Below are 25,670 nucleotides of genomic sequence, written 5' to 3'. Positions count from 1 at the left end.
TCTGCTGGCGGGCTGGCTGGCTGGCTCCAACATTGAAAACAACAGAACAGAAATTGATTTGGGACCTGTGAAAAGGCATTGGCATTTGTGTAGATTGGTACCGTTTTGGCAGGGAGATCTCGGATTTTTAATTCAGCCTGCTTCTCTAATGCTTAAAAACCGTGCTTTGACCTGCCTTGTTTTTCAATGATTCCACTTGCTTTGCTCCTCAGCGGCAGTGATCTCTAAATCTGGCGCATAAACGAGAATAAGGGTGTGTTTGGATAGAAACCAAACCATGATTTCAGAAGTGTTTTTACGGATTACGAAGTAAATATGTAGAGGAGATTATCTCGTTTTGCGGAAAAGTGCTTCTGAAACCACGGTTTGGAGATACCCAAACAAGTCCTAAGTAAGAGAACGTGCTTTTGTTCCTACCAAAAAATTAAAAGAACGTGCTTTGAAAAAAAAATTATATTTTTTAAACAAAATCGTACAACTTGCTTTTTGAGAAACTAAATATCATATTCCTTCATTGTCATAAAATTCAATATTTGAACTTGTTATACTATTTTTTAAATAATATTAACCCATTTTATAGTGCAAATTACACTACAAAATAATTCTTATATTTAGAACCAGAAGAGTAATAATTATGCAATTGATAAAATTTTTTTACGTCTAAAGTTATTTATTATTTACTATAATAAAATTGTTGTTAACTATTCCTGCAAACAAAGATAACATGCACGTGATGTCACAGCCAGATGGCCGGATGATAACCCCGAGACCCGCATTATATGATATTCTCCACAGCTAAAAAATAATTACAAACTCGACTATAATTTTAAGGAATTTAACAAAAATTATAGGCAAGGAGGTAAAAAGATAATATGTGGCACCCTATAAACTATTAACGCAAAAAAAAAAAAAAACTGCCCACGAAGAAGTACAAATGGTAATGACACAAAACCCACGTTCCATACTTCCACGAACTCAAGGTTTGTTCTTCGTCTTTTTACTTCCCTTTCACACTGAACCCACGGAGCCTAAAACAGAAATCTTTAAAACTTCAAACCCCACTTTGAATGATAAAAAGGGATAAAATGAAGAAAAGCAGGGCCTTTTGTTCGTATATCAGTCACTGGAATCAAAGCTTCCGCCGTGTGAGTGACTGCCATTGCGACTGTGTATGGAGAGACCATCCATGTGGCCAGCCAAATTAGAACCATCCGCCTTGCTTTTCTGGAAAAATCTCTCCCTTTCCATGTGCTTTGCAGGTGGGGGAGGAATTGCAACACGAGAAGGCTCCCTATCGACATGATTTGCGTTTGGCAGTGAATTTACAGCTGGTGAAGATCGAATCTCAGCTTCTCGAGATGGCTCCACGGGGAGCGGTCTTATCAGCGGACGATTCAGTCTTTCCCCAAGCACACTCAAAGGAGGTAACTCGGATGAAGTCTGTTCATTTTCAGGCCTTGCACGAGCCTTTCCTTTGCGTAATCTTCTGGGTTTGATATAGAAATGAAGAAATATTCAAAATCCAGTGTTTGAAAGTGAATAATAACAGCGGATTTAAAGTGCAGGTAATGTACCTTCGGAATAACTGTTCGGTCTCCTCTTCCTCTTCCTCCTCGACTTCATGTTCAAAACGATTAGCAGTTGTCGTAGTAGCTCTGCCTGAAAGAAGGTCTTCATGCCTAGAAAGAACTTTCTGAAGTTGCTCGTTTAATTCAATTGCTTGAGAAACTATCCCTTCATCTCTACAGAAGCAAATGGGCATTACAATCCATCCGCTGAACTACTTTGAATCCAGAAAGGAGAAGACAGAAGAAATATATACGCCTAAAGCACAAAAAGGAAATTTAAAGCAGCCTCACCGAGAACTCATCACCAGATGCATGATCCTTTGCTTCTGAAATGAACATTGTTCCACAAGGTCAAGGGTGAACTCATCCCTTGCGCCCTAAAACGACAGAACATATTTTCAGATTCAGCGAACGGTGATGAGTCTTTATTCACATGACCCATAACATAGGCATAAAGAAGTATGTCATTGCAATTATGTCTTTATTTTAAATCAAGAAAAAATGTGTTCTTGGAATGCCCATTCTGGTTCCAGTAGCGTAGATTCTTAACATACCTCAGGATGCTGAGTATCAACAGCATCGAGGACTTCTTTTAGAACTTCCAATGCATTACCAGCCTTTTGAATAATGCTGCAAAAAACACGTGCATTATATTTCCGTTGCCAGAAAAAGATAAAGATGATAAGAACACAGTTTCGAGGTCATTTGTCCAGTCCACCATTTCACTAGACCCACATCAATCAATATCCATTTTACTTGACCTAAAACAATATCTCTGACTAATTCTTATCATTTGTCCACCCTGCCCTTGATAGAGAAACCATCAAATCAGAATAATATATTCGTTTACATACTTCCGCGGTTTCTTAACCAGATGCATCTTGTAACAATGTTATACATCTTCAGTGTATAGTGGAAAAATAATGAGAATAATATCCAATAGGGCTTCCAAAGATCCAGGGAAACATATGCGCAAAGTATATATAAATAAATAAAAGCAGAGTCACCTAGATTCAGGAACAGCCTGAGACTCAGCTTGCTGACCGATCCCTTCGACTCTAGGTGAGGCCTGCTCCCCATTCAGTGCATTATTAGTTGGGCTTGGTTGTGAAATGGGATGAGTTGATTGGACAACTTGAGCACCCTGAGAAAACTGCACCCCAGCACTCTGTAAAACATAAATAATTTAGTAAATGTGTTTAGCTTCAGCATTAGCATTTGAAGGATTTAGAACTAGAAGAATATACAAAAAAGAAAGCGCTCCCATTAAATTGCTTAGCAAAAAGCGAGGGTTGTCTATAATTTGGCCAAACAAGACATCTGTTATAACAGTTTCCCGCCCCCTGTGGGGGGGGGGGGTTGTGAACGTGTGTTCAGCATGGCAGCAGACCATCCGCAGGATTAAGGACAAACGAGCCACTATCAGTTGCCATCAGTATCGCCTCATTTTCAAAACCAGCACAACCTTAACAATAAAATATCATAAATAAAACTATAACAATTTTGATATCACTTGACTCACCATTATCATAATGCAGAGCATGTTGGAAATGCACTTTTTGACTTGGACTGATTTATGTGTGCTATGTCAGTTTCATCTATCTATAATTTCGTGACCAAAAAGACATCTACTATGATTTCATCCAGGAAAACAAAAATTTATATACACAATTTCTTTGATTTGAAGAGCCTCACTTATTTCTCGCCATCCTAGCTACCGCCTGATAATCAAATTCTAGGATCTACATCAACCCATAAGAATCCTAGAAATTTGTTTCACATATCTGTACCTACCACCAAGTCATAATATGCATGATAATACTGGGGAAACTTTCCAGAAGCACCACCAAGGGAAGTTTGTGTGGCATCTAGCAGGAGAAATATCCGCTCTCGTACTGGCAAATCTGACTGCAATTAAACAAAAAGGACAAAACCACCGTAAGGTTCTGAAAGATATTAAAATTACTGAAGGAACATAACCTGTTACAAAAAATTTTTTACCTTTTTCTTCACAATTTTCACAAGAATGGGAATAATTCCCGTATCAATCACTTGCTTATGCATATGATCTCCAATATTGTTCATCAACATCTCTAACAGCTAGAAAATTAATAAAGAAATGACTTAGTAAGAAACCATAGAGCAGGAAAGCATGCAACAAAAATGTTCACCAGGATACAGTCATGTAATTAAGATTCTCAGGTTCAGTTATAGAACCATGCGGCATTAAAATCTGGTTTTTCACTATGTTAGTGAATAGGCACACTGCTCAGAAAATCCAGATGAAAGCGTCTATGACAGCAAAACATAGGGACGTCGTCATACTTACCATGACTGCATAAAGTTGAGCATCAGGGTTTTTGCTACTCAGTCTCTTTTTGATAGCCTTAACAACATCTCTAGCTTGCCTTCATGTTCACAAACTATGCAATTAATAAAAGTGATACTGCTTTGACTATTCTGCCACATTAAAAAGTTTATCTATGTTCGTAATCTAGTGAAACACCAGCCAGGACCAAGCAGCAGGCAAGTTGAGGTAGTAAACAAAAACGTTGATGAACATAGTAGTATAAACTAAGTTAGGCACCAGATATCAGTTGTTTACCAACTTAACCAGAGGCTTCTACTTTAAGATTGTGTTCTGAGAAACAAACAAATTTAAGGAATATGTATTTGGATCCAAGAACTTGGCAACCATTGTGGCATACCATGATATAATGATCATTTGCAATGGCAAATATTATCGTTCAGTGATAAAAATGAGCAGTCCCAAGAAACATAATACAAAATACTAAAACATAATTTTTAGTTCGATGTGATACAGTTGGCAATAACTTCATTAACACACCAGTTATCCATTTCTCTTAGAAATTTTTTAAGACATTTAACAATCAGAAAGAAACAACACAACATTGCATTTACCTTTGATCTTGAGCAACTAATTCACAGATTTCAATATTTTTTATCCAATCAATTTCAGCCAGTTTCTCACTTGTTGCAGCGTTCACAAGCTCAGCTGCCATTTGTCTCCAGATAATCTAAAGATTGATAAATATGTTAAAAGTTACAAGATATTTTAGAAGAGGAAACCAACAGGAAACAAAATGGATTATGGATATTGTGCCTCAAGAAGCAAACTTGGATGGGTTATGACCTTCTGTTAAAGGGAGGCAAACAGAAATTATAGGAGTTTTTAGAAAAGAGTTATTACTTCACTTCATTAACAAACAATGCATATCAAACTATCACAGATCAAACCCAACCACCCCCCCCCCCCAAAAGAAAACCCAAGAATCTGTCATTGCAGACTACTTATCAGTTTAGTTGAGAGCCACTACCACCTAATTTTAGTTCGTATTTTGTCTTTCTGTGAACTGTGAAGTGAGAAGTGAAACTGGGGTGTTATATCACACAATTTGAATTCTTCTTTTGTCTTTTTGTGCAATCGCATATACACCAAGTTGCTGTTACAGAACCCTTCGTGATATGTAAAATTAAATCACGTTGCATCATGTAACAATTAACTTAAATTTACTACTGTAGAAAAGAAACTTACAGTTTGTGGCACACAGGTAGTGCTAAATCGAATGCCAGAATTCAATGTTAGCAACCAAAGAATGAAATATGGGGGAGTCACGAACTACCCTGCGACGAGCAAAATTTCAAGGCTAGATATTCAGCACTTCACAAAATTTCAAATGCCAATGCAGAGATGTGGGATCAAAGAAGATTAAGCAAAAATAACAATGAGGGACGAAGAAGTCAGTCAAATTCAATTTATATGACAAAAGATAGCGCGCTCAGTTCTGAGATGAAGATTATCTTGCAGTGTTCCGTACTTTCTTCCCTAGTAAGCAAGGATAAACATGTAGGTACCATAATCAACCCAATAAAAAATGTAAAACTGAACAGTGCTTTTAGACTGGAAAGGAGAAGAGACATTGATCTCAGATCTAAAGTAAGACATGTCAACAATCATAAATGAGCCATGATTCCAATGAGATATACGAGGTCAGGGGGCTAAATTCCTCAGAAACCAGAAGTTTCGTTCTTTGCAGGGAGATTTGATTTATGGCCAAATAAGTATCAGAAGCTTTGATAGAAGGAAATTTACTGTTAAAAGAAAAAAAGCGAAAACGAGAAATTACCTGCAAAGACGGATAAAACGACAGAGACCACAAGAAAGAAGCCGGAGATGCACTGATAAACCCCAAAGAGCTCCAGCATATCAACGGAGAAGTGCCAGTGGATGATCAAATGCTACCCAACCCCAATGAATTCTCTTGCCATATCTTGCTTTTCTTTTCTTTTTTCGGGGTTTGCTTTCAGGTTGCTTTTTCTTTTTTCTGAACTTTAACCTTTTTCGAGTATGGATTTCTTAATTGGGGAACCAAGTGCTTTTATTGTCAGAAACAGCTTGTTAGCTTGGAGAACTCAAGTAGACAGAGAAGAATACAGACTGCAGAGAGATAGTACAATTTTGATCAAATATAATACAAGAAATATATAATTGAAAACTTGGTTGGAGAGGAATCGTTGGGCGTTGCAGTTTACTTGTCAAGCAAATAGAAGAAGGGACACCGCCATGAGCAACGCGCAGTGAGGTGTTGCTGTGCTGTTCTACTCGCCAAAGCTTCTTTTCCAAGCTGAATCTGATATTTATTAGATCCATCCTCATTCCCATCGCACAATTCACTGTTCATCGCTATCCTTTTCAAACCTGCTGCAAACCGTGAGGGTTAAAGATTTTTAGCGCGTCTGAGGACAGATTACAGTCAAAAATTCATGCAGAGAATAAACTCCACCCCATGCTAGAAATAAATTTTTAGGCGGATCTATCTACGCATGCGATATACGGTGTAACTATAAGATTGTAGAGTAGGATACTACAATCTGTACAGTGTATACCGCTGCTGAAATATTTTTTTAAAAATATTTTTACTAATCCTATATTAGTTAAATTATTATTTGATAAAATTTTTATTTGTATAATCATTATAAGGACTATTTTAAAAAATAAATAAATAAATATGAGAGACAAAATGAATTAAAATTTTATATTTAAAATCAAATTAAATACCAGTTAGTTCTTATATTAGTGATTGAATTATGTTGATTGAGTAAGAATATAGAAATCTAAGTTGCAGGTGGTAATTACAATGAAGGAATTCAGGTCCAAGTTGAAAAATCTGCTTATATTACGTTTTTAGTGAGAAGTATAATCCATAATAAACACGTAAAAGGGTTCACTCACAGAAAATAAAAAAATTTTTTTCCGGTCTTAAATATAAAATCTTTATACACACTCGTATAAGAATTTTATATTTAAAATCAGAAGAATAATAAATAAATTGTCTGTCCAGGCCTTGGAGCTCACCGCACTACCGGGAAAAAATCAAACAAGGGAAGAAATTGACGGGTTATTCTTGCTTGGATCAAACACTGACAACTTGCTCGGCGACAAGGAAAGGGAAGAAAGAATGGGGCAAGCGGAGGAGTTCGAACCTTCCATGTGGAGAAGCTATCTATGCCATATTCTGTCATCTGTACCCACAATGGACACCCTGGCTTCTTCACGTGTTTCGTTATCCTTCTTCAGTTCTAAACAGTGTTTTGTTTTTGGGATATTTAGACAGAATCAAAACATAATTTTAAAAGTATTTTACACTCATATAAGAATTTTATATTTAAAATCAGAAGAATAATAAATAAATTGTCTGTCCAGGCCTTGGAGCCTCACCGCACTACCGGGAAAAAATCAAACAAGGGAAGAAATTGACGGGTTATTCTTGCTTGGATCAAACATTGACAACTTGCTCGGCCACAAGGGAAAGGGAAAGAAAGGATGGGGCAAGCGAGGAGTTCGAAACCTTCCATGCGGAGAAGCTATCTATGCCCCATAAGTCCGCAGCATATTCTGTCATCTGTACCACAAGGCACAATGACACCCTGGCTTCTTCACGTGTTTGGTCATTCTTCTTCAGTTCTAAACAGTGTTTGTTTTTTGGGATATCTAGACAGAAATCAAAACATAATTTTAAAAGTAATTTTACAGTATATGAAATAAATATTTAAAAAGATTTGTCTCGATTTAGAAAATATTTTTTAAAAATATTTTTGAGAGCTTCCAACACTTTTTATTCACACGAACAGTATCTTCCATTTCAATGTATTTACATGGCAGTTCTCATGTTTTTTAGGCTTGTTACTAGCGTCCGAATTAACAAGGCTATTTTAATAATTGAACTACAGGAATTAATTTCAAATGAGAACTCTGGGCCTGTAGTGATCTTTAAATGAAATTATCCCATATCAAATCTAAAAGTAGAATGTATTTACAAGTAATCTTTTAGCCCAAGCTAGTAGACACAGCTGATCAAAATATGGATAGAAGTTTGCTCTCCTCTCTCTCTCTCTCTATATATATTATATGCATGTACGTAGATGTTATGTGGATCTGGTACAATGAATCGATAATGATACACCTGTTCTTTTTTTCTAAAAGAAAAAGTGCACTTGAGATCCATGGGCTCAGCATGGGATCCATTAACGGCCTCCCCAGGGGCTTGGGTTAACCTTTTTTTTTGGGCTAAAATATAGATATCTTTTATTAAAATAATCCTATTCGAGACAATATTAGATACTAAATGTAGGTACCTTTTCTAGCAGGGATTCAAACCTTAGTTCACCATATTATGAGGGGTTAGCCTCTTCCGCTAAACTCAAACCCCACTGTTGGCCTGGGTTAACTTATGTTTGATTCGGAATTTCCTAAAAATATCCGTAGAAGGATGTAAAAGCCCCACAAAGCGGTGGAATTCGGCCGCTGTGTTTTGTATTTGAGCTGGGAGAGTGAGAGTATCAGATGTGCATTTATATAAAAACTCTGAGACACATGGATTACAACACGCGCCAATAGAAATTAAACAGTAAGCACACACTACATGAACCTCCCATATCTATGAAAACTCCATGCAACCTATAAGACCCTTTTTTTTCATGAAGGCATTTTTTTATTGGATGCAATCTTATTAAAAACACTATCAAGTATTATATGTAGACACTTCTCTCATCAAGAGTCCAACCCTTAGCTTCCTCACTATAATTTGTAAAACATCAATCTTTTTTATTAGATCCAACCTGTCTTTGTTTTAAGAAGGCATATCCATGGCCTCGGGCCCTCGGCCTTGGCATTCCATGCGGAAGAGCACTTTTAGCTTGGTCCGGGCTTGGACCGGATCCACATTAAATGAAACATGATCATATTTGGGTACCACAGAGGTGACAGCTACCAATGGAAGCGGCTATGGCTCAGATTTCAGTAGAGGCTAGCATGAACGTGCTAGCAAAAGAAATCTCCAAAAGAGGGGGGGAAAAATTTAAAGACAGTGACGTTGATAGTCGCCTAAAGTTAAAGTAACAATCAGTTCGGATATGTTTAGATTGGCATTAGACAAAACTGACTTCTAATTTAACTGATTTTTGTAATTAAAGTTAGAGTATATTTGGATAGGTGTTTTTAAAAAGTCAGTTGGAAAAGTTGAAATTGTTTATGATTAATAGAAAAGTTAGTTTAGTTGTCAAATGACTTAAAAGGTATGGACTTTATTGAATAATAGTTTTTGAAATTTTATGTTTTTAATGTGATAATAGTTTAAAAAACACGTAAAATTATTATGATAAAATATAAATAGTTTATTTGTGAAATTATAAAATAAAAATATTTTTATGAAAAAAATTTTGAAAATACATTGTAGATAATTAATTAAATATATATAATGGACAAATATGAATATAAATTAAATTCATTTGGTCTGAATAAAGTTATATACTAACGAAGGAGATGAGACAAGAGGAAAATGTAAAGGTAAATCTGGGATACTTATTTTTAATAATCACTATTTGAAACTACAATTTGAAAATTTAGATTTTTTTCTTCTTGCAGTCCAACTGAAGCTGAAAGCCATAAGTTGGTTAGAAAAGTAGCCAAACCAAACAACATTTTTGTCTAACTCGGTTTGCAACCTCAATTTTACAAATTCCAAAACAACAAACTGCAGTCCAAACATACTCTTAAGTGTGCCGCCTCCAGCCACTATGAACACAAATTCAATTCAAGGGCCCTCCTTCCCCTTCCAAACACGTTCTCGGTTTCTCCCAACTCAGCTCACCCTCTTCTACTTCCTTCTACGTCCCCTCCATATTTACTATTTACGTCAGATTTTCTTTTTATTTTCATAAAAAAATATTTTATGAAGTAAACTTCTGCCTTTTTTAACTGTAGTTCTGAGTTATTAAAGCCAAATGTTCATGGTTTAGATTTATTTATTTATTATTTGATACGAATACGATAGGTAGCCATTTTTCATCATCTGAATACTTTCTTTTTTTTCACTAAGCATGTGTACATTTATATTAAAAATAAAAGTGCTGTTAGGTGCTAAATGTAGAAGAATTCATATTTTTATTCATCCTGTTTTCTTGTGTAAATTCAATACTTTCATATTTAGTGAATTTTACCAGATAAAGTTTAATTTCGTTTGTTTTGTTGGCCAGGCCTTCATACCCAACTGTCGTCCTTTGGATTTAAAAAGGACAAACATCTGCCCAAAAAAAAGACAAAAAAACGTCACCATAAACAACACATCACTTCATGATGCACCATGAACGTGAATGTCCCATCGTGCCGGCAATAATTATAATTTGACAAAAAAATTAATATAATTTTAATCCCCTAAATTTGATTTTATTTTGATTTTAGTCCTTCAAGTTTAATTTATTAAGTTTTTCCATTTAAAACATTAATTCTTATAGTTTAATAAAAAACTGAATTATTTTGCCCTTTAAAACTTACTATTTAAAATTTAAAGGATCAAAGTCAAAATAAAATAAAAATAAAAATATTTTGAAAAATTAAAAATCATACTACTTCCGATCCTTAATATAAGATCATATTTGATTTTTATTTTGATTATAAATATAATATCCCAATCCACTTTATCTCTCATATTTATATATTTTTTTCCAAAGTAACCCTTTTAACAATGATAGTTCGAGTCAATACACTTGATTAGTAAGGATATTTTAGAAAAGATAATACCTATTTAGGACAAACAACTAACTCAGCTTATTTTCTTAATCTCCTTAAATTAGTCAATTGGTTCTTTTAATCAGGACCGAAAGTAGGATTAACCACAAAAAAATTAAGAGAGAGACCTCCTGACTGACTGACTCACACATTGCCACGGAGACACTTTCTTTCTGCATTCTTGTTTTTTCCCTTCCTTGCATTTGCATTTTTGCCTCACACAAGTTTATCGGGTCATTACGGATTTTTGTTTTTTATTATTTCACATCAAGTCAATGCCTCGACCAACCTAAAACCATCAGAATATTAATCTTGTAATTAACTATTTCTCTCTATAATTTAGATTATCTTTTAAAAAGTTATTTTACAAAATTCAAGATAAAGAGATATGTGGGAAAAAAATTATTTTCACTTGCATGAAGGTATTTTAAGTGCTCTTAAAAACAATCAAGCATAGTGATGCTTACGGCTTGCTTACGTCACAAGACATACTGATTCCCTCCAATCTTGTTTATAACACACTTAAAAAGGATTTTGTGTGGTTAATTTTATTATAAGGTACCATATTGTTTATTTTATCATAATTTTTTTCTTTTACCGTTTATCTAATCGTGGTGCAGGAAAGTAGCAAACTTTTTTAATGATATATTTAATCTGGACAAATTTTTTCTTAATTTTTAGAAAAAGAATTGACGAGCATTAAGATTTGTATAGATTTTTCAAAAATGCCACAGGTTATTTATAATAGAATCCGAACGAATCCATTTAAAAATCCGAACGGACAAGTATAAGGTAACACAAATTCGCTGGCACAAAAAAAAAAACACAAATTCAGAAAATAATATAATATATAGAATCCAAATCCAGAATTGGCAAATAAAATAAAGAAAAAATTATCCACAGATGTTTATTTGACGAATTAATTGGTCAGTGATCTCTAAATTCATCGCTATATGTTTTATATTAGAGGTAATACTGAATTACTGACATTTCGAAAGACCTCGTCCACTTTTTTTGATTTCAGGAATCATTGAGCAATTAGCTTTTAAACAGATATCCTCAGTCCAATTGCATGCTGGGAGATAAATCAAACAAAGAAAATTAAGACGGGGGGAAAAACAAAACAGAAGCGTGTTCTCAATTGGCTCCCAAGTTTCGGCCCAAAAAAAAAAAAACAATTGGCTCCCAAGTTACGTGTCAGATGAGGATGTGCTTATAAAATACTTCTCCGGTCCTAAATATAAGACCCTTATATAGTGTATATATATAAGTGTATATAAAGATATAGGATCGAAAGATTTTAGAGATACTCCGTCTCTGTGGGAGGCATCCTTTGCGATCCACGAAGAATGTTTTCATCCACCAGAATACTGAAAGAATCGTCATCGTCTTCTAGAAAGTATTTAAATTTCTAACGTTCTGAATTCCTAAAATTTAATGTTGTTTGAGTTTTGATTCTTTTAGAATGTACCTCATTTTGATCTTGTTTCTTAGAATTTAATCTTGTTTTAATTTTATCCAGGTTTCATGGCCACAATACTATTTTTGGGATAAATTTTTTAGAGGAATCAAAATAAAGTTAAATTTTAGGAATCAGAGCCATTGATTTTTAATTTCAAGGACTAAAATCCAAATAATGTCAACTTTCGGAGATCTAAATTAAACTACAATGAGATGAAATTTCATGAATTGAAGATGATATATTAGCCCCTTTCTTTCTTTTTTTTCTTTTTTTTTTGTCTAGCCCACGATATTTACTAACGATACAGTGATTAATCCTTTATACTATAAAAATCCTTTTATACTACAATTTTTTGAGAGGATCTTAGTATTAGCCATGGGACCCCCTCTATAGATATTGCTAGAGACTGAACCCCTAAGTAAATGCTTAAAAAGCCCAACTGAATATCAATTATGGCAAGTGTCATGGTTATATTAACTCCTTTTCTTGTCATTAATTTCGTAATCTTTGATGCAGCACTGTAGTCATTAATTTCGTATTGCCTCTCTTTTTGGGTCATGAAGTAAAGTAGGCCTTGATATTGAGTTAAGGAAATCAATCAAAAGAACTCAGTAGGCAGAAGATGCTTCTAATATGTGTCACACCCAAGAAAAAAGACTACACTACCTCCGCTCCTTGATATAAGATTCTGTTTGACTTTTATATTGGTCTTAAATATAAGACTCCAATTTATTTTGTCTCTCATATTTACTCAATTTTTTTCAAGATAGTCTTTCTAATAATTATAATTTTAACCAACATACTTGACTAGTAAGGATATTTTAGAAAAGATAACACATATTTATCATAAATAACTAACTTAACTTCTTTTCTTAATTTTTTCAAATTAGTCAACAGGCTTTTATAATTAGAACCAGAGATAGTATCTTTTTTCTTTGCCCACCACAATAAAAAAAAAACCATTTTCAAGAAAAAAGATATTTCATGTCTTAACTAATTAAAATCTTTGTTTACTTCTAAAAAAAAATAACATTTTCCTGGCAGTTATTCTCTTCGGTTTAATATGTCTACATGCTAGGTTGAGTTTACTAAACATAATTTAGTTGTCATTTTGACTAATGTAAAAGAAAATTTTATCAATTGAAAAATTAGAGTGAAATCATATTTTGAATTTGGAAGGCCCTAAATCAAGAAAAAAATAACTAAATAAAAAAAGAAGAAGCGTATAGATAAAACTGTACCTGTTGAAAGTGATTTAAAACAAAACATAAATTCTTGATTTATGACTAGCACTTTCATATTTACCACGTCCTCAGTCTAGTTTGGAGTAAAAAAGCACAAACATCAGCAGTACATCACAACGAAATGCGATATTTAATAACGGGTTGAGTGCATTGGCCAGTAGGCACGCGGTAGGAGGCATCAATTATGGTCCATGAATTAATTTTCCATCCAAAAAATATTCTACGAATCACAATTAATGATCGTCTTCTTCAATGTACCTTCCTCCATTTTCTTCACGTGAAATAAATTAGGCTTACTTTTTCGATGCAACACTTGTAACCCCTTTTTTGGGCCAATAGTTTATGCCCATTTAAACCATATGCTGCTTCGTCTCTTATTATAAAATCTTTTAAAATAAATTATGTAATTTAAAAAAAACAGTTAAAATTAGTTTAAAAGCAATTAATACATAATAAATATAATTTTTTTCAAATATATTCTTATATATAAATGGGCAGATGTGAGAAAGTAACAGTAATATAAATAAAAAAGAGAATATATTAAATACATTAAATTAAGGGTAAAATAGGTAATAATATATTAAATGTTCAGACAAACTCAAAAGAGATCTTATAAAAAGAGGCAAACCTATTCAAAAATTAGATCCTGGGATAGAGATGGAGGGAGTATGTTTTTAAGGGCTAATTAAATTCCGAAAATGATAAATAGAGGTTCGTGTTAACTAGTGTGATTCTCGTTATAATGTAAAACTAATCTTATATTTGTTTGTGTGAGGGAAATGAAAGGGAGGAAAAATTTTAATGAGTTTGCTTTAAAAAAAACTTGCAGAAGTGTAGTTATAAAAAATTAATGAATAAAATATATTAAAAAAGAAAAAAATTAATTAAAAGATTTCAACCCAATATTTTTAACTTTTTAAATTCAACTCATGAAAGTTGTCCTTCACAGTTCATAGTATTAAGTCAAAAGAAACACCAAAATGATAAGATCTGGTTTACTTATTATAAAATAGATTTTATATTAAAGACTGAAGATAATATATTATATATGTTTAAATGAAATTTGAAACTGATAGTCAAGAACCACCACAAGCAAACTGTGCCACGTGATGGATCTCCCTCAGCATCCTAGTATTAATTACTCTTGTTTAATTATATACATTAAAACTCTACGTAGGTGAAAATACTACAATTATTTTAATATAGGGATATTTTTTTAGAATATATTATAAATTTGAAAAACAAAATTAATTGAGATCTTATATTTAAGATTACCGATTAGCTCATATATTTAGAATTGGAGATAATGTGTGTATATATTATATAGATAGATAAGGGCCATCTTTGGGAATGAGTCATATATATTTTACTCCTCCCGTGTTTAATACAATATCTAATTAATTAATTTGAGTAGACTAATATATTAGTTAAATTAGTTAATATGATATATTTTTTTAACATGTTAAGCATTTTTCTTAATTCTCTTTTGTCTCTTTTCTACTTGATTATTATCGAAAGAATATTAATAAGATTAATTTAGAAAAAAAATTGATAAACATATAAAATAAATCTTACATATAAAACCAATAATAGCTCTCTAATTTAGATCTTACACTGAAGGAGTATTTAAGTTTACAGAGTCTTATATATCAGGAAAGATCTAATAAATAGGACCGTACCCAAGGTTTTTTTTGACATGGTTTGCTTGTCGCCCGAGGGCATTATAAAAAAGGTGAGGGGAGAATGGGAGATTAAGAAAACAGAAGGAAGAAAACAATGGAGAAACGAAATGAAAGGACGAAGGCACCTACTGTTTTAAACATTGGCATGAAAAAGTAGACCCTTCACGGTGGGGAAGAGGCAACGTATGAAGAGTGGTAGGTGCCTCTAACGAGCGAACACCATAGCTCCACGATGCCTTCCTCTGTTATATGTTGAGGTAGTTGGCTTGGCTTGATTTATGAAACCTCCTCTTTCATCAACCAATATTCAGACTCCCCCACCTTCATGTCCTTTTCCATCATAAAGCCCACCCCATTTATGTACATACTTGCAAATGCCTCTATAAATACTCTGTTGTCATCACTTTTTCTTTCCCACAATAACCAAACGCTATTAATTATCCCTAGCATGGAGGTCGAGAGGGTGCAAGCTATTGCCACCTTATCCATGAACACCGGCTCGATTCCGGCAGAGTTTATTCGGCCGGAGAAAGAGCAGCCGGCCATGACCACGTTTCATGGTCCTGTGCCTGACATACCCACCATTGATCTCAGCCATCCTGACCAGGACCATCTGGTGGAGTTGATCTCTAGGGCAAGCCAGGAGTGGGGTCTGTTCCAGGTGGTGAAACCATGGTATCCCCAGTGACTTGCTGCAAAAGTTGCGCAGTGTTGGCAGAGACTTCTTTGAACTCCCCCAGCAGGAGAAGGAGAAGTACGCCAAGCCACCTCAAGGCTTCGAAGGCTATGGAACCATGCTTCAGAAAGATGCCCACGGAAAGAAAGCCTGGGTCGATCATCTTTTTCACCTTATATGGCCTCCCTCCAAAATCAACTACCAGTTTTGGCCCAAGAACCCTCCATCTTACAGGTATATACATGCATGCATACATACACATATTTTCTTGTTATTGATCTCCAGCACAATATACACACACTTAACATGTGCAGGGAGGTGAACGAAGAGTATGCAAAACATGTGAGAGAAGTGGGAGACAGGCTTTTCAAGTACCTGTCATTGGGGTTGGGGTTGGAAGAGAATGCGATGAAGGAGGGGGTGGGGGGAGAAGAGCTGGAGTACATGATGAAGATAAACTATTATCCGCCGTGTCCTCGGCCGGATCTGGCTTTGGGTGTCACTCCTCACACCGACTTTTCCACGCTCACCATTCTCGTCCCCAACGAAGTTCCAGGCCTTCAGGTCCTCAAAGATGAACGTTGGATCGACGCCAAGTATATCCCCGACGCCTTGATTGTTCACATTGGCGACCAGATTCAGGTTTGCTTTTCCCCCCCTTCATTTTTCACGCCCATGCCACGGCAGATCTGAACAAAGTATGCGTATATGATAACTCGTGGTCGTGGACCTCTTAATTATTTGTTTATCTAATTAATTACCATGATGTCGTCGGCACGGACTTTTCTTAATTAACTCCCATTATGCGCGATTAAATTCTGTCCATGAGCTCTATTATTAAATGCTGAAAAGTCTGAATATATACGAACATTATTGAAGTGGGATATATAGATATACATAAATAGTATAAATATAAGACCCAGTATTTACCTAGCTATCATTTTCAGAGTGGGAAAAGAAATAAGTTAATAATGATAGTTTTCCCGAAACACCCCCCATTTATTAAGTCACACACCTACTTCATTCACGCATTTAATTAATTAAATTTTCAAATGATGCATTAAATAGAATTATTTTGGGAACAAAACATTTAAAAATGGATAAGAGGCTATATATTAAGGACTTAAAATTTGACACGAAGGTGAAGATTTTTGAATGTATTAGCCTAGCTATTAGGTCTCATATTTTTTCCTGTACCCTTTGTCCTTATTTAGATTATTTCCTGTGAACCTCTCTTATGTGAATATAATTGTCTTTTCATATATCTATATATAGAAAAAAGGAATAATTTATTTATTTTTTTTTGGGGGCATCGTCTCATACTGTAATTAATTACTCTTACATGATGTGATGGCCTTATGAAACAGAAGCGTGAAGTGCGGAATAATATTAATGGGCATAGAGGGAGGGAGGCTATATATTGAAAGTTGTGGATATATATTGTTTTTAAAGAGGAAAAAAAAAAGGTGAATAAGTGGAATGTGATTTTGTGAACAGATAGCGAGCAATGGCAAGTACAGGAGCGTGCTGCACAGAACGAAAGTGGACAAGGACAGAACCAGGATGTCTTGGCCAGTGTTCTTGGAGCCGCCCGGCGACTTTGTTGTCGGACCTCTGCCCCAGCTCCTCTCTCATGATCACCCTCCCATCTGCAAGCCTCGTTCCTTCAAGGACCATCGCTTCTCTAAACTCAACAAGATTCCCCTCCACAATTAGATCCTCTTCTTCTTCCTTCCTTCCTTCCTTTTCTTTCCATTTTCCCACCCTCGCTCTTTTTCATGCATGTGTCTGACACAAAAGAAGCATACTTTCATGTCATGTACTGAGCTTAATCTGCATAATTATATATTATCTCACTTGGAAAAGGCTCTCAGATGAGACCCAGGAGACAAACTTGACTCATTTCTTTTCATAATTTCTCTCAACTGCTGGTTCTTTTTGGCTTGTCCGCTTGTGTGTTTCTGAGTGTATGTATTGTGATTTGCTATGTACTTCCATTTGTTCATTGGTGATTATAATTTGATCTGTGTTATAAACTTGCGCGGATCAGATTTTAGTAACTGCATGTATGGGTTGTTACCAAGTTTGTGCACTTTCCTCCCTTGTTGGGTTTACTTCCTCTGCGCCAAGCCTTTCAATCTATGATTTGTTAATCAGATTATTCCCTCTCTTTTCCCTAATTCTGTATGTACGCCCGCTATTTGCTCTCCCACATTACATTTAAACTGTTCTTTTCTGCTATGGGAAATTAATTCTCTCATTTTTTGTTGTAAAAGTAAACATACTAGCTCTGGTGTTTAATATAAGAACTAGTTGACTAATTTGAGTATATTAAGGATATCAGTTAAGCTAGTTATTTGTGATAAATAAGTGTAGTTTTTTTAAAAATATCCTTGCTAATTAAGTATATTTACTAGAATTACCATTATTATAAGAACTATCTTAAAAATAAATAAATAAATATGAGAAATATAGTGAATTAGAATTTTATATTTAGGAGTAAAATAAAAATTAAACAAACTCTTATATTAAAGACGGGAGGTAGTAGAAGTAAAAATCATACTCCCTCTAGCTTTAAATATAAGACTTATTTTATAATGTAAATTATATTACAAAATAAATATTATATCTAGTATCAGAAGAGTATTTTATAATAAACGAATCATATCATATATCTTCTTTTTTTTGCCAACAAATCGTGTCGTATATCTTATAATATTACCTTCAGTCCTAATTATAAGAGTTAGTTGATTAATTAGAGAAGATTAAGGAAATAAGTTAGATTAGTTATTTGTAATAAATAAGTGTTGTCTTTCCTAAATTATCCTTACTAATCAAGTTTATTAGCTAAAATTATCATTGTTAGAAGAACTACTTTAGGAAAAAATATATAAATATAAGAGACAAAGTGAATAAGAGTCTTATATTTAACATCAAAATAAAAATAAATAAGATCTTATATTAAAAAGTGGATGTAGTGTGAAACAAAATTGTGTTATTTATAAATTACAATCAATACTCTGAAATTCGATGCGAAGCAGTGGCGCTTTGTTTTTTGACTTGCCAGGCATGGCGCGAACGAGGAAAGGATTCTCTTCACCTTCCTCCCCCAGTACTTTACTTCTATCCTCAGTGTCATCGGATGAAATTTTAACAGTCAAGATTTAATACTCCCTCCGTTTCTTATTATAAGAGACAAATAACCGAAGTATGTTGATAAAAAAAACAGTTAAAATTAGCTAAGAACAATTAATGTGTAAAAAGTATAATTTTTTTTCAAAAATACCCTCATTAATAAGGAGAGAGAGCATGAGAGAGAATAATTAAATTATTAAAAGAAAGAGAAGTGAGAGGGAGAAAGAGTGTGAGTTGAAGATAATAAATATGGGTAAAATAGTAAATCAACAAAAAAAAGTAGAGACAACTTGTAAGTGTCTCTTATATATAGGAACATGCCATAAGCATCAAATGTCTCTTATAATAAAGAACGGAGGGAGTATTCTATAAGATTTAGCATTATTAGCTCAATTACTTGGCATTGATATATAATCTGAGGATTGATCTCTCATGTTCCTTAAATTTAGCATGACTAATAATTTTATGAAATATTAGATTTGAGCCATCAAATTTGATCCAATGAGTGACAAGAAAAGAGAGGAGAAAATGGAAAGGGAAGAAAATCCTCTGCTGGGCATGGATTCTTGTCTTTTGATGCAAATCCATTGATGTGATTTTTGTCAACGAAACAAAACTAGTAGAATTCTTTATACTTTAACATTTTTTTTTCCATTTCTGGAAAACAATAAAAATTTAGAAATGGAGGGCGATTTTCGCGGCGAGCCAACACTGTTTGGTTTCGCCGTTGACGACCCTGCCCCGAGCATTTCTTCTTCTGCTCGACTATATGACGATGCAATGATCGTCTTCCACTTTTGCAATTGGTGTTACTCATGAGTCCGTTTCGCCACCTCTCCGAGGACCGTCACGAAACCGGTCCAACTGGCTCTTGCTCCGCTTCACTCTCATCGGAGCCACACCGTGGTCCGGCCTCAGGAACGTCGTCATTCCGATCACACTCAACCATTGGTCATTCTTATGGCTCCGCGCAACGCGTCTCCTCCGCTCTGGTCCAACGTTCCGTGTCTGCGATAACCTCCCGCCAACACAGCCACCGGGGGGTCATGATCAATGGCATTGTCGGGAACGGAATCTCCGGCATCCTGTACAAGTGGGTCAATTACGGTCGCGGGTGGCGCGCGCGGTGGTTCGTACTCCAGGATGGCGTTCTTTCGTATTTCAAAATTCACGGTCCCAATAAGCTCGTGCTCAATAGCGAAGTCGAAAGGGGATCAATGGTCATCGGGGAAGAGTCTCTGCGTCGAATTGCTAGTCACCGCAATAATCCCTCTCGCCAACGCAAACCCGTCTGCGAAATCCATCTCATGGTCTTTCTCGATTCAACTTCGCCCAATTATTGATACGATTATTCTTTTCGAACAATTGGATACGTACGATACGGAACAAGTAATTTTTGAATGTTACGCATAAATTGATGTAGGTGTGTTCAATAAGAGAGAGCAAATCCGATGAGAGGAGGTTTTCTGTGAAAACGGGGACGAAGAAGAGGCTACATCTGAGGGCGGAGAGCAGGGAGGACAGGGACGCATGGGTGGAGGCATTGAAGGCCGTGAAGGGTTTGTATCCACGCTCGCCGAAGAATGTAGAGATAATGGCTCCGCACGAGACGATGTTAATGTCCACCCAGAAGTTAAGGCAACGCCTCCTGGAGGAGGGTGTGAGTGAGATTGCCATTCAGGAGAGTGAAAATATTATGAGAAGCGAGCTCGCACAGATGCAAAAGCACATTATGGCCCTCAAGCAAAAGCAGAAGCTCCTTTTGGACTCGTTGCGCCATTTAGAGGCAAGTCTTCTAATCTAGATTTAATAAAATGTTCTTCTTCTTTTACCAATCTAAATAACTCAAAAACTGAGAAAGAGAGAACATTCGTATCTAAGTTAAAGGCCTTTAACTCGTGGTTTTTTCTTTTATTTCTTTGTACATCAAGGTAAATGAATAGCTTAATTATTCTTTTTTATGATTGGTGAGCGGATTGCATTTTTTAGACAGAAAAGGTTGACTTGGAAAACACACTCATTAACGAAACCCAAAGGCAGTCAAAGGTCGATGTTGGAGATTCTCTCACATTAAAGCGTGAAAAGTTTAGCGGTACGTTTTGCTCTTCCTAACTAATGTTGCTTCACTTGTGGCAGTACAGCAAACACACCCTACATAGGTTTCTGATGGGTGGCATCGCTACCACCTGCTTGAATTAATTAGTACTATATATCTGGGTTTCCCATCTGTGAAGGCCAGGGGTGGCTTACTCCTACAGTACTAATGAGTCCTTTGGGCTGATCCTGAAAAGATTTCAAGAAATAAGAGGCCCGGTTCAGTTTCATGACCCCATGGATGATCAAGCTTCTACCCCTATATAATATCACAGAGACGTAGAGTTTTTTCTTTCTTCCCCCTCTTTTTTATTACAAGGGAAGCACAACACACACTCTTTCTCGTTAAAGATAGCTCCAGGAACAAACTTTTGAATGATGTTAATAGCATGACATCTTTTCCAATGTCAATACCAGCTATGGCGACTTGTAGCAGCTTCCATGTAACTTTATCAATTAGAACAGCTATAACTACATTCTTTTCACAATTCTTTTTGCAAAAGGAAAATAGACCACTCCTGCGCCTGAAGAAACGGACTAAACAGAGGAAGAGTTGGAAAAGGAGAATATAATATGTTCGATACATTCTTTGTTACCCATCCCTCTAATCATTTCACTCTTGTGATATTATACACAGATGGAAGCCCGAGTGGTTCTTCTGACGATCAAGACCGGCACGATCAGTCTGACGATGACAATGATGCATTCTTTGATACAAGTGATATTCTTTCGTTAACTTCTTCCAGAGAAAAAGATTCTGATTCTGATTGTGAGGAGACTTCTACTGACGAACGTGATGCAAATTCGCTCACTGGATTTGCGAGATCCAATTATCCCCAGGTGATGCGACGAAAGAAATTGCCCGATCCCGTTGAGAAAGAGAAGGCAGCCAGCCTCTGGTCAATAATTAAAGATAATATTGGGAAGGATCTCACTAGCGTTTGCCTCCCAGTCTACTTCAATGAGCCTCTGTCCTCATTACAGAAATGCTGTGAAGACCTCGAGTATTCTTACCTTCTAGACCGAGCATTTGAATGGGGTCAAAAGGTTAGTTTCCATTCTCGAATTAGAGTTAGTTATATGGGATTGTTCACAAAGGCAATTGTTAAAGCCCAAAGTTCCAAATGTTAGTGCAATATTTTTGACTGCGACATCAATCCATTGTATTGATACACAGGGTAACAGTCTTATGAGGGTGCTAGATGTGGCTGCATTTGCAGTTTCAGGGTATTCTAGCACTCTTGGGAGGAGTTGCAAACCATTTAATCCACTGTTGGGTGAGACGTATGAGGCAGATTTCCCAGATAAAGGCTTTCGCTTTATCTCTGAGAAGGTATAGTACGTAGTGCAGAAACTTGGCATTTACTCCTCAAAAAGAAAAATATCAACGAAAATGAAAAGATTGAACCAATTTTCTCTTTGAATATGATACCATTGAGATAGGTCAGTCACCATCCCATGGTTGTCGCATGCCATTGTGAGGGAACTGGCTGGAAATTTTGGGGTGACGGCAATCTAAAAAGTAAATTCCGGGGTCGTTCAATTCAGCTTGATCCTGTCGGTTTACTGACCATCGAGTTTGATGACGGGGAAGTCTTTCGGTGGAGCAAGGTATTGTCATAATAGGATTTACTTGTGCATCTCTTTTTATGAACATCTACTGACTACTCGAACCTAATTTTCGTACGATTTAAATAATTGTCTAGCAATAGTTGCATTAATTACCTATATCTTCTAAGATCTGGCTTCTGATTGTCTAATATTCTATCATCAGGTAACAACATCCATTTACAATCTGATTTTAGGAAAACTGTACTGTGATCATTATGGGACAATGCGCATAGAAGGGAATCGTGAGTATTCTTGCAAGCTTAAATTTAAGGAGCAGTCAATAATGGATCGAAACCCTCACCAGGTACCCCTTCTAATACTCCTAGTTTCTATTTTCTTGCTTTTGGATGTGGGGAATCAAGGAAATTTAAATTGTGTTGGATTTTCTTAGAAATGTGTTACCTGGGCCTTTCTGACTTTAACTGCGTTTAAGTTAAAACAGCTTCATGTGCTGTTATATTTCACTCTTCCTCATGCGCTTTACTTTGTAGCAGTTTGGACTTCCTTTTCTTTTCCTCATGTAGCTATCGACTTGAATAAATCCTATAAATTTGATGGAAGATATTGTTACATTTGGAATTATCTTGGCAAAGAACAATTGATCTACTGAGTACTTGATCATGCGGCGTAATATAAATTGTGGTGCAGGTGCAAGGCGTGGTGGAAGATAAGAATGGTAAAACAATAGCAACTATATACGGGAAATGGGACGAGAGCATGCACTGTATAATTAATGACAATTCTAAAAGGAAAAAATCCAGTGGGTCGTCTAAATCATGTCTGCTGTGGAAGCGGAATGAACCACCCCTGCACACTACAAGATACAATCTTACCGAATTTGCTATTGCACTAAACGAAATCACACCCGGACTCAAGGCAAGTGCTTTTCTTGAATGCTTTCGCAAACATGGGAAGCATTGTCCTCTGTGGTTGTGTCAAGAGTTTGTGACATTAAAATTGTCAAACAGGGGAAGTTGCCGCCCACAGATTCGAGGCTGAGACCCGATCAAAGGTTTTTGGAGAATGGAGAGTATGAAATGGCCAATACTGAGAAGTTGCGGCTGGAGACGAGACAGCGACAGGTATGATATGGGCATATGAAATTCACTTCTTTTTTTTTTTTCGGGGTGTTTTTATGCAGTTTTTAATGCAAGAGTGAGTTAAATTAACAGGCAAGAAGGATGCAAGAAAAGGGTTGGAAACCAAGGTGGTTTGTAAAGGACAAAGACGGCATCTACCGTTATGCTGGCGGGTACTGGGAGGCCAGGGACAAGGGCATCTGGGAATCTTGCCCTGACGTATTTGGCCAAATTCCAAATGATACTGATCTTGATCCAACTTCACCTTCCTAATTTCTCAGCTCTTTCGCCCTTGTATGTAATTTAGAGGCCACGCTAAACTAACAGCAACATGGTACAGATAAGAATTTTTGATGAAGCATCTTCTCAATCAAGTCTCAATTTTTTTGGCAGTTCACAGCTCCATTTAGCGTTGGGCAGTTCAGATGATATGGCACAGTCTAGTTTTATTTGTTTGGTTTTTTGTTGCATTATTATATTTATAAAAATTCATTAAATACTTGTATTATATCTATATCCATTCTGAAGATGCCTTGTCCCTTTCCTCGCTCCGGTGCGGTCGTTCGGTGACTCCCTCCTGCAGGAAACAGATCAAAAGTTTTCAATTTTAATTTCCATACCTGTCTCCTTACTTTTTGGACGCCATTACTATGGCACTGTAAATTTATTACTTTTTTTCTGCCGGCACGTAAATTTGTCCGCATTTTCATATTCCATAATGAATTTAAATTTGAAGGGGGTGATACCTAGAACATTGATTGATTCTTTCCGCTTAACTGTTTAATTTTATTTAATTTCAATATATAATGAGAAGCTCTCGGAAATCTTGGCCTAATGGGTTGGGTTTGACCTATATTATTTATAGATAAGTTGTGGTCCAACCCCTCTAGACCTCCAGGTAATACCCAAAAAAGCATCTTTGGGCTTAAAAATACCGGGCTTGGCCTATTTATTAAGAGAATCATTTTCATTTCAACAAATTAATAAAAATACTCTTTTCATAATCTAACTTTATATTAAATTTTAATCTCGCTCCTTGATAAGTATGAGGTCAATTCTTTCATCATAACAGCCAGTCTCGAATAATGATTTTTGTCCTAATCATTATTATTTTAAAAAAAAATTAATATATTAGCATATTTGTGAATATCTTATTAACAATCAAAATTTAACACTGTACAAAATTATAAGACCAAAAACGAATTCCTGTTTAGAGTCAAAGTGAAAAACAAGGCTTTTGCCTAAGAAAAAAGTGGAGAGAATAAAGGAACACGTCATGGATCATTGATGAAAAGTTGTATGGCGTTGGGAAGCTGAGGCATGTGAACATGCCTGGTTTCCACGTTGCTACTATGGTTACCATGAAAAAATGTCCCACTCTGGGGAATACCGTCCCTCTATTCTCCCTTTTTCTTTTTTTCCCCCCCTTCTAAATTTGCTTTTCCTTAAACTTCTCAAGACGTTAACATCTTCAAATTTCACAACCGCCAGTGAGACATCAGTAAGTGGCACTCAAAGTCTGAGCGTGGCCATTTGTTTATAAATCTTACATCATGGTACACGTCCCCAAACCTACTCAATTTTGAAGTGAAATCAAAGACACTTCTTTCAAACGACAACGACTGCTTCTTTATTTCTTTTGTTTTGGTTCCTCTTTCTAAGGAAAAGGCTCAATAATACTAGTGCCATAATAATAATAATAATACTACATCCGGTCCTAATTATAAGAGTTAGTTGACTAATTTGAGGGGATTAAAGAAGTAAGTTGAGTTAGTTATTTGTCTAAATAGGTGTTAGCTTTTCTAAAATATCCTTGCTAATCAAGTGCATTGACTAAAACTATCATTGTTAGAAGGGTTACTTTGGAAAAAAATGTATAAATATGAAATGCAAAGTGAATTGAAGTTTTATATTGAGGATCAAAATAAAAATCAAACAGAATTTTATATTAATAACAGGAGGAAGTAATAGAAAACAAACTGCCTCGCAATTACGGAACAGAGATGGCCTTGATTGGCCCCATCTTAAGGC

At 35.6% G+C, this 25,670-nt stretch overlaps 3 protein-coding genes across 7 annotated transcripts; 2 read left to right on the top strand and 1 right to left on the bottom strand.

The window, feature by feature from the left end:
- Positions 1–796: 796 nt before the first annotated feature.
- Positions 797–6,198, bottom strand: LOC114724004 (TOM1-like protein 5). 4 transcript variants are annotated; one of them, XM_028910276.1, is made up of 11 exons: positions 6,123–6,198; positions 5,717–6,027; positions 4,491–4,606; positions 3,898–3,976; positions 3,570–3,668; positions 3,363–3,476; positions 2,576–2,736; positions 2,123–2,198; positions 1,860–1,945; positions 1,575–1,742; positions 797–1,486 (listed from the first exon to the last, which is right to left on the bottom strand). In XM_028910276.1, the coding sequence occupies exons 3-11, from the start codon at positions 4,589–4,591 to the stop codon at positions 1,117–1,119; spliced, it is 1,254 nt and encodes a 417-aa protein (XP_028766109.1). In that variant the 5' UTR covers positions 4,592–4,606; positions 5,717–6,027; positions 6,123–6,198; the 3' UTR covers positions 797–1,116. The 4 variants fall into 4 exon arrangements, with proteins under 4 accessions (XP_028766109.1, XP_028766110.1, XP_028766112.1 ...); XM_028910277.1 differs by lacking the exons at positions 5,717–6,027; positions 6,123–6,198 and adding an exon at positions 5,125–5,216; XM_028910279.1 differs by lacking the exons at positions 5,717–6,027; positions 6,123–6,198 and adding an exon at positions 5,125–5,193 and having other exon boundaries at positions 797–1,483.
- LOC114724002 (oxysterol-binding protein-related protein 1C-like) lies at positions 3,812–24,388 on the top strand. Of its 2 annotated transcripts, XM_028910274.1 has the most exons (11): positions 3,812–3,816; positions 17,091–17,096; positions 20,542–20,641; positions 20,845–20,947; positions 21,587–21,996; positions 22,127–22,282; positions 22,393–22,560; positions 22,724–22,864; positions 23,209–23,436; positions 23,529–23,642; positions 23,733–24,388. In XM_028910274.1, exons 3-11 carry the CDS (start codon positions 20,552–20,554, stop codon positions 23,910–23,912), a joined length of 1,590 nt encoding a protein of 529 aa, XP_028766107.1. In that variant the 5' UTR covers positions 3,812–3,816; positions 17,091–17,096; positions 20,542–20,551; the 3' UTR covers positions 23,913–24,388. The 2 variants fall into 2 exon arrangements, with proteins under 2 accessions (XP_028766107.1, XP_028766106.1); XM_028910273.1 differs by lacking the exons at positions 3,812–3,816; positions 17,091–17,096 and adding an exon at positions 19,372–20,165 and having other exon boundaries at positions 20,279–20,641.
- On the top strand, positions 15,426–17,841 carry LOC114724006 (flavonol synthase/flavanone 3-hydroxylase-like). The gene is given in 4 exon segments (XM_028910280.1): positions 15,426–15,711; positions 15,713–15,954; positions 16,035–16,362; positions 17,218–17,841. Coding segments are annotated over 4 exon segments (1,008 nt in total). The 5' UTR covers positions 15,426–15,492; the 3' UTR covers positions 17,437–17,841.
- Positions 24,389–25,670: the final 1,282 nt, after the last annotated feature.

This window comes from Neltuma alba, unplaced genomic scaffold (assembly GCF_004799145.2).
Source record: "Neltuma alba isolate B1F8T4 unplaced genomic scaffold, ASM479914v2 tig00012164_pilon, whole genome shotgun sequence".
NCBI classification, from domain to species: domain Eukaryota; kingdom Viridiplantae; phylum Streptophyta; class Magnoliopsida; order Fabales; family Fabaceae; genus Neltuma; species Neltuma alba.
This window is presented reverse-complemented; position numbering and strand designations above follow the sequence as displayed.